This window comes from Orbicella faveolata, unplaced genomic scaffold (genome assembly GCF_042242905.1).
Source record: "Orbicella faveolata isolate gen_17 unplaced genomic scaffold, um_ofav_v1 contig_25, whole genome shotgun sequence".
Classification (NCBI taxonomy): Eukaryota; Metazoa; Cnidaria; class Anthozoa; order Scleractinia; family Merulinidae; genus Orbicella; species Orbicella faveolata.
The window spans coordinates 2,840,292-2,849,985 of NW_028301553.1; the positions used below are offsets into that span (position 1 = coordinate 2,840,292).

The following is a 9,694-nucleotide window of genomic DNA, read 5'->3' on the forward strand; positions in this document are numbered from 1 at the left end:
GCAGGCTTTTTCACTCAATCAATCACAGGCAGTCTGTCACCACACAGCCCACTCACCCACCTTGCTTTTGTCTGGCTGGCTAGCTGCCAGGCCGGAAGGCTGAAGGGCATGGGTGGCCAAAGCTTTTCCTGCAAAGAAAATGACCAGTTTAACGGACAAAAACGCCTCTCTCTGTGACCCAGCCCACGCCCCCTGGGGTTAAACCCTTGGGACTCCGCTAGGAATCAGCTGGTAGCTAGGGACCTGGTCTGTCTGCCCCAATTCTCCTTGACGGAAGCTTCCCTGGGTTTTCAAGCGCCGCAAGTGCCTGCCTGCCGCCTATCGCCGGCAGGCAGGTACAAAAGTTTTGGCCCAAATTTTGACACGGTTTTCATACATGCAGACAGATATTGACAGGGAATGCCTGGAAAATCCCCCCAGCATGCACCTGCATCCTCGAGGGCTCCCCACGACTGGTTGGGGGCAACGCGAGCTAAACTGGTGTTTCCCCCCCCCCCCCAAATCATTCTACCTGAGTAATTATTTGCACAGAATGTATGAAATGATCAGGGAATGCCCTAGTTTGAATCCAGATGCTTTAAAAAGATCGACAGTAATTAGACACGCTCATTTTTTTGGCCTTTCTGGGTCATCCAGTCTCGTTCCGTTGAAAGACGGAGTCAAACTAGGGCGTTCCCTGATCATTTCGGATATTCTGTGCGAATATATGACTGGATTTATGAAAACCGTGTTAAGACTTTGCACCAAAATAGCGGGCATGTGCTTGGAAAATCGGTCAGATGTATGTAAACTTGCTTTATGTATGGTAATTTTTTTTGTCATCGAAGAGCCCTTTTCACGGTTAATTTTTCTCATTTTGCATTACAATGTAATCCAACGAGGATGCCAGGCAGTTTAGGGCTAAAACTAAAAACTAGCCCAAAATTGCCTCACATACATGCTAGATTTTATTGTAATGTAAATGAGCAAAGGTAACCGTGAAAAGGGCTATTCTGGAAATGACGCCACTCCGGGTCGGTTTTCAAATGGCCAGGAAAAGGTCTCTTTGTTTTCAATTAATTCTCTGAAATAATTGCATGTTCTTAGGGCACATTATCGTCAGTTATCGACCATTGTGGCCATTTCTCGGTGAAAGAAACAACGAAGTTGCCAGATATCACTATATAGTGAGAATAACGCCTGGGGAATAAATTACCGTCACTTCATGTAACCGCACCTGAAGTAACACTTACTGTTATGCAAATAAGTAGAATTTAGGCACGCACCTTCGCGGTAAACTGGCTCATTTGCATTGTTTAAAATTCAAAATTGATGACACCATTTTATTCTGCCATGCGCGCATCAGCATACTTAAGTTTTCAAATTTTATTTCATAACGGACTCGAACTGCTCTGAATGAACAACTTTTGTTCAAAGTTTGGACAACTAGCGTGGCGTTAAGTTTACTGTTAATCGCCATGGACGAATATGCTCCATAGAGACTGTTACCACAAGATTTACTTGGACACTGAGCAAGATCGTCCGCTTCTCTGAACAAGTTCGTCATGAGAATTGATAGAACCTCGCTAGATAACCATGGCAGCGTTTATTCAAACAACGCGATCTCAAAGTTATTAATTACACGCTGGATCTGCAATTCTCAGAATTTTCAGGATTTCATAATTGTATTTTACCAGTCTTCGCCATCAGCCGGTAAACTGTGATGAAATGATACATTTCCTTCGTCGATGTTACTTTCTTCACAAAACCTTTGGACACAGTTGTCAACCTGCCGAGCGATAGACTCGAGAGACCTAGCGGAAGAACAATCGGAGGAAACTGCTTAAAAAGAGGTAACAGGAACATTTCATTCTATTTTATGTTTACGAACTATGTTGTACTTTTACGATCGCAAATGTGCTCCGCAATAACTGCAAATGACACAGCCATACTTGGACGTTTCTCTGTAATAATCTTCTTGATCATTTCCTGAAACAATCCTGAACAACTACTAATATGACAAGACATACAATAAATAATTTAGTCTCGATTTCTAATGCACACAATCACTCGATGCCAGATAGCGAGTTTTGCGCTCTTGAATTTTTTTTTTCTAAAGAAAAGAATCTTAACTTTTATAAGCAAACTAATCATTCCGAAAAGCTACCAAACGACATCCAAACATTTCCGTTTGTTTTTATTAATAAATTTGATACGATTCTAACTACTTAGCATGTACATTATTTTCTTTAATCAGGAAAACTACGCCCTGGTTACGGTTTGGTACAACATATCATACCGCTGGAGTGGAGATAAGCCAGACAGCAAACAGACTGGTTGAAAAAATAAAACTGGGGTAGCACAGTGGTCTTGAACGACATAAAAACATCGATATTCCTGAAGAAATGATCGGAAAGAATTAATTTATGGATCACTGAGGTTCCACAAAGCCATCAGCAGCTAGAGAAGTCGGTATCTTTTTTTAACTCTGACCGTGAACTTGGATTAATTCAGAGCATCAGTTCAGGTAAAAATTGGTGACTTTCACCTTAGTTACGACGGGACCATCAACGATTGGTCGTGCATTTTACTGAAATTATGAAATCGAACAAAACCCAACTAAGATATGATGCTACTCAATGGAAAAAGCGTTCGACATAGTTAAAATTAGGGCTCATGATATTTTACAATGCCATCCAGTAACTAAGATTGCATCTTTCCCCATCAAATGAAGGCTTACTGGATTATAACTTAACTACAAATAAGAAACAACCAATCAAAGAAAAAAAAAACACAAAAAAAAACAAAGAAACAAAAGAATGAGTTATTTCAATTAAAACTTGACCATTGCTTGAAATTAAAAAAAATAAAGACAAAAAACATTTCTTCTTATAAAAATATACTTGATCCATGTAGAACAAGACATTCAAATCTTGAAATTGAAATTGCTGTGAGCAGGATTCAGACCCATTCAAAGATGCATTTTCCAGCTGGGTCAGTGGAGAGTTTTACACAGTCCACTTGACTTGAACGAAGATGTATTCCTCAGCTGAGTGGAGAGTTCCACGCGCTCCACTTATCTTGAACGGGATTCAAACCCATTCGAGGATGCATTCGCCAGCTGAGTGGAGATATTCACCCGCTCTACTTAACCTGCACGGGATTCAAACCCAATCGAGGATGCATTTGCCATTTAACTTGAACGGGACTCAAATCCACCCGAGGATGCATTCGCCAGCTGAGTGGAGATATTCACCCGCTCTACTTAACCTGGACGGGATTCAAACCCATTCAATGATGCATTCGCAAGCTGGGTGGAGAGTTTCACGTGCTCCACTTAACTTGAACGGGATTCAAACCCATTCGAGGATGTATTCGCCAGCTGAGTGGAGATATTCACCCGCTCTACTTAATCTGGACGGAATTCAAACCCGTTCGAAGATGTATTCCTCAGCTGAGTGGAGAGTTCCACGCGCTCCACTTAACTTGAACGGGATTCAAACCCATTCGAGGATGTATTCGCCAGCTGAGTGGAGATATTCACCCGCTCTACTTAACCTGGACGGGATTCAAACCCAATCGAGGATGCATTTGCCACTTAACTTGAACGGGACTCAAATCCACCCGAGGATGCATTCGCCAGCTAAGTGGAGATATTTACGCGCTCTACTTAACCTGGACGGGATTCAAACCCGTTCGCAGATGTATTCCTCAGCTGAGTGGAGAGTTCCACGCACTCCACTTAACTTGAACGGGATTCAAACCCATTCGAGGATGCATTCGCCAGCTAAGTGGACATATTTACGCGCTCTACTTAACCTGGACGGGATTCAAACCCGTTCAAAGATGTATTCCTCAGCTGAGTGGAGAGTTCCACGCGCTCCACTTAGCTTGAACGGGATTCAAACCCATTCGAAGATGTATTCCCCAGCTGGGTGGAGAGTTTCGCGCGCTCCACTTGGTGCTTGTTTACTTTCACGTCCCGAGGTAAGGTTGGTCGATGAACTCGGTGCTTCCGTATCCTTTGTCGGAAACCACGCCACGCAGGTAGCACGAGTACCATGCGTCCATCCTTTGGAAACATGAGTCCAGAGGGTCGCAATAATGTGGTTCAGGAATTCTGACGGGATCAGTACTCATCGCAGATGATTTGTACTCAACTGACCCAGAGGATTGTGGCTGTTTTCAAGCAGGGGTTGCATACCGTCACGCTCTTTTAAACTGAATAAATTTCTTATAAAACTTAGCATTTGCCCGCGAAAGAAATTTACCTTTCGTATCCATTATGGAGAAAGGATGGTAAAGATAGTGACATCAATAGTGTTTACTCTTAAAGGATTTAATTAAAAGTTCGCTGTAAGGGTGGGATTGAGGAAGAGAAAGAGTATTACCTCAGAGTCGAGAGATAGCTCGAGAGATACCTCTGATTAAGAAGACAGGAACATCAATGGTGTAAAGCTAGTCTGAGTTTAGTTGAACGTTACGCCATGTCTTCTATTAGCTTTGCAGCTCCTTATCCTTGTCGCGGAAATAATAAAAATGCAGCAATAATTATCACATTTTACTAATAGTTTGATATCTTCTTTTCGAGAGATGCGAAGAAAGGTGTTTCCCAGGTTGATGAAGGACTGGATACGATATGAAAGGTGACAACGAGAGGACGCTGAGGGTGAGTTATTTATTTATTTATTTAACTTTACTCATACACGGGTATAACATCAGGACTTAAAGTAAATACTAAAATTGCATTTATTACATTGTTAAGATACTCTTCGTGAAAGTTTTCAACTTTCACGGAGGTGAGAAACGTTTATAGAATTGTAGGGCTTATCCATTGATTTATGGAAACCTATATACAGCGGCAACTCATCTGGCAGCAGATAAATTTGACATAAATACCAGAAAATTAAAAAAATAAATAAATAAAATGGCAAATCATATAATCCCGTACGTGCGCTCCACTTACGGGACATGGGAATGACAAAGAGACACTTCACATCACGTAATATAACCAAAGATTAACCGCTGGCTACTTTTTCGAGCGTTTCAAAGATGGCGCGAATAGTGCATCGAAATGGTTCGACTATCGTTAATTTTCTCGGTCGAGGAGCTCGTTCTGTGTATTGCTGACAAGATTATTATTTTTCATCAACAGGATATTCAGTCGTTTTTCAGTCCCAAAGGAAAAACTTCAAAACCAGGGGTCTCAAAGGTTGAGGATAAGCGCGGGAAAGACTCAAGTGCGAAGCCTGCATCGAAATATCCTGGAAAGGGCCGAGCGAAAACCAAGGTAAGAATTTATTTTTGTTTTCGTCAGTAGAGACGGTTGAATGGATTCTTAAGTTTCTCAGAGCGTTTTACTTAGGTGTACTCGAACAGATACGTTCGTAACCAAATTCTCTAACCTTCTGCTCTTGTTGCTCAGACGTTCTTGAGTTCGTGCTGGGATTCTACTTGGTTCACGATCACGTCGATTAATTCACCCAGGGCCATTTTGTTGTGGTCTTGGGCAAGGCACTTATCCTCACAGTGCCTCCCTTCACCCAGGAGTACAAATGGGTACCTGAGGTGGATTAGCACTCCATCCAGCGAGAGTGTAACCTTATTCCTAGTCATACACATCGCACTACATAAACTGGGATACGCTTTGGTGTGTTATGTTGCTATAAATTGATTAAATTATGCCTTATGAGCTATAGACTCACACTATACACTTAATGACAGGTCCTGTGCAAAATGGCTAGTTCTGGTCTTTCAGGAAACTAATATGATGTATATTTCCTGAAACGAAGTCAATGTAGAAACGCTAGGGAAAACGAGAGCAGATGTCCTTGTAACTAGCTTGCTGAGTGAACTGTGGTTAAGTGTTTTGTTATACAGCAGGAACAGAAGTACCAGCAACAAGGAAAACAATAAATGATAGGATACAGACAGGAATTTCAACTACAAAAAAAACGAAAACGAAAACAACAACAGAAGCAGAAACAAACAATAGCAGCAACCTCAAGACAGTTAGAACAATAGCAACAATATCGACAACAAGAACTACCTGAATGGCAACAGCAACAAACAAGATAACTGAAGACAAATCTCAAGGGTTTTTCAGTTTTAGTGTCCCTTTTTACGTTATGTTTGGTCCAATCTTTAAACGACCCTAATAGGTACACTAACAATAACAATAAAACAACAAAAAAACATCTCAAACAACAGCACCAAACAAAGAACAACAACACAATAAACTCTTATACACCCAACTGAACTACTCTACATCCCATAAAGATGTCTGATTCCCTTAAAATATTTCCCCTAAAATATTTTTTGTAGATTAAAGCAGCTTTTACGCGGAGTTACAACATTGATAGTCGCAAGACACCTTATGCCATTCGCGCAGCAGCAAAGAAAGGAAGGAGGAGCGGGGCAGAGGACAGCCAGACAATGGAGGGAGAGAGCTATGCACTTGAAGAATCTGAACAGCAGGGGGGAGATAAAGATGAAGATGATGATATTGAAAATAGTGCCATGATCTAGGCAACAAAGAACCCGGCTATAGCAGGAGCAAGCTGAAGGGGAAGAGGAGGAAAAGCAAAGGAAGATACCTCAACAGAAGCACCCACCGCTAAGGGAAAAGGGAAAGGAAAAAATAGGAAATGAATGAAAATAATTGCAAGAACCAGTGGCATTGAAGCAATCATGATTGATAATAAACTTAAGTCCATTAGCAGCATGTGACAAAATGGAAAGTAGACATAATGGAGAGTGGAAAATCATTTCATTTTTTGCGTTCTTATGGCGTGGACTGGCTGTTTATTTTTTTGCACTGTGCAACCTCCATCAAGTGATTTCTACACAAGTGCTCAATCATTGAACATAAGTCAGCTGTCAGCAATGAAACCTATAAAGAATATGCAGGAAAAAATTTCCACCCCATCCATTTAACCTATCTTGCCCGTCACTGAATACTTCATGTAAGTGGTCGATTTTTCGTGTAAAGGAGTAACCTTGTAGCACAAGTTGCTTATCATCTGTGTATCTTCCACATGCATGTACCAATGTGTTTGATCTTGGAAGCCCCAAATCAAACTAACAAATAGAAATAGTTCTGTCTTGACCACAAGTGACTTGAGAAACGGTAAAGGTGTACTTTGCAGCCAACCTTACATGTAAGTCTGCTGACACTAAAAAGGTTCTCAAAAGAACGTCTGACAAAACATAACTAAGAACATAAATGTAGTAAAGGAAACAAGGAAAATGAGTTTATTATAAAAGTTTGTTTCTGTAGTCACAATTCTTTCACTACTTGTCAGTAGTGAAGCAAAATGAGAATAATTGTGTAGTACATATAACATGTGCATCAGCAAACAGTTATTATTTCCGATAACTGCTGTGTTCGTGTCGCTAAGGAAACTGGGTGTGGTGGCTAACACAGAAATGAGAGAACACTGCAATTTAAAGTACATGTAAAAATACGTTTTCTCACCAACAAATCACACTCACTCGCTCATCCTTTTTGTCCCAACGTTGGAACATGAGGCAGAGGCCATAAATGGCAACAAATCAATAAGGGTAATATAATCCTTACCTAGCACAAATCAGGAAGAGTAACAATTTTTCACACCAAAATATATTTACATGTATGGGTAATCTATCTTCCTTTAATAATCAGTATGCAAAATATATATAGCACAGAAATGTTTACTGCCAACAAAACATAGAAAGGTATTTTTTGATATATACCTAAATGTAAATATGGGTAATCTATCATTGCCAAAGTATCAATAATTTTATGGGAAATCCTTACCGACAACAAATTAATACTGGTAACAGATCAATGAGGGTAATCTCGATCAAAGAGCAACCTTTTCAACAAACAGATGGAGGAAGAGTAGTCTTTTCCACCAACGTGGATAATGTTACAGCCGGTAACATATCAATAAGGGTAATCTTTACCACTGACAAATTAATAAGAGTATTCTTTACCATCAACCAATCAATAGCAGTAACCTTTACTGTTAACCAATTGGTAGGGATAGCTCTTACGACCAACCAATCAACATGGGTAATGCCGACAATGATAATATTAATAATTTATTGCCAACAAATATATTTTGGTAATCTTTACCACCACTCGATCAACATCGGTACATTTATGGCAAACTTACAAGTCATATATCAATAATGATAATCTAGACCACCAACAAGTCGAGGGGAAATGTTTACCACCAACCAATCATTAAGGTTAACCTTTACCACCACCCAAGGATACATGTAATCTTTAACATACATGTAATCTTTAACATCATGTAATCTTTAACACCAGCAAATCAATGAGGGTAATACAAGTATTTACCACAAACAGTTGATTGAGTGTAATCTTTACCACCAACCTGATCAAAAAAGCTACTCTACCACCAACTGATCAATAAGGATAACTTTACCACCAACCGATCAATAAAGGTAATCTTTACCACCAGTAAGGGTAACTACCACCAAGCGATCAATAAGGTTTACCTTCACCACCACCCAAGGATACATGTAATCTTTAACATACATGTAATCTTTAACATCATGTAATCTTTAACACCATCAAATCAATGAGGGTAATACAAGTATTTACCACAAACAGTTGATTGAGTGTAATCTTTACCACCAACCGATCAATAAAAGTAGTCTTCACAACCAATCGATCAATAACGGTAACTTTACCACCAACTGATCAATAAGGGTAATCTTTGTCACCACCGGATCAATAAGGGTAGCTGTACCACCAACCGATCAATAATGGTAATCTTTACCACCAACCGATCAATAAAGGTAATCTTTACCACCAGTAAGGGTAACTACCACCAAGCGATCAATAGAGGTAAATCTTCAACACCAACCGATCAATAAGGGTAATATTTACAATCAACTGATCAATAAACGTAATCTTTAACACCTACCGATCAATAAGGGTAACTTTATCATCAACCGATCAATAAAGGTAATCTTTACCACCAACTAATCAATAAGGGTAACTTTATCATCAACACAGGTAATCTTTACCACCGACTGATAAATAAAGGTAACTTTACCACGAACCTATCAATAAAGGTAATTTTTACCATCAACTGATCAATAAGGGTATTCTTTAACACCAACCATTAAGGGTTATTTTTAGCACCAACTGATCAATACGCGTAACTTTGCCACCAACCGATGAATAAATGTAATATTTACCACCAACTGATCAATAAGGGTTTTCTGTAACACCAACCGATCAATAAACGTAATCATCTCCACCACCGGATCAATAAGGGTAGCTGTACCACCAACCGATCAATAATGGTAATCTTTACCACCAACCGATCAATAAAGGTAATCTACCACCAAACTACCAGTAGGGGTAACTTTATTACCAACTGATCTATAAGGGTAATATTTATTTCCAACCAATCAGTAGAGGTAAATTTACCACCATTTAATCGAAAAAGGTTCTCTACCACCAACCAATCAATAAAGGTAACCTAAACGCGTCAACCAACCGATCAAATAGGGTAATCTTTACCTGCGACCAGTCAATAAAGGTAGCTTTACCACCACCCGATCAAAAAAGATACTCTGCCATCAAGCAATCAATAAGGGTAATTTTGCCACCAACCAATCGATAAAGGTACTCTTTACCACCAACCGATCAATAAAGGAAAATTCACCACCACCCAATCCAAAAAGGTACTCT

General features: G+C 39.8%; 1 protein-coding gene across 1 annotated transcript; it reads left to right on the plus strand.

Moving 5' to 3' along the window:
* The first annotated feature begins 5,024 nt into the window (after positions 1 to 5,024).
* LOC149108563 (uncharacterized) lies at positions 5,025 to 7,357 on the plus strand. Its single transcript, XM_089294740.1, has 2 exons — positions 5,025 to 5,269; positions 6,304 to 7,357. Exons 1-2 carry the CDS (start codon positions 5,054 to 5,056, stop codon positions 6,505 to 6,507), a joined length of 420 nt encoding a protein of 139 aa, XP_089150866.1. The 5' UTR covers positions 5,025 to 5,053; the 3' UTR covers positions 6,508 to 7,357.
* Positions 7,358 to 9,694: the final 2,337 nt, after the last annotated feature.

What these genes read in the sequence shown, in the direction of transcription:
- LOC149108563 (XM_089294740.1), top strand. Translation starts at nt 5,054, where the DNA reads ATGGTTCGACTATCGTTAATTTTCTCGGTCGAGGAGCTCGTTCTGTGT. An exon ending in AGGGCCGAGCGAAAACCAAG is followed by an intron (nt 5,270 to 6,303) that starts GTAAGAATTTAT and finishes TATTTTTTGTAG; the next exon opens with ATTAAAGCAGCTTTTACGCG.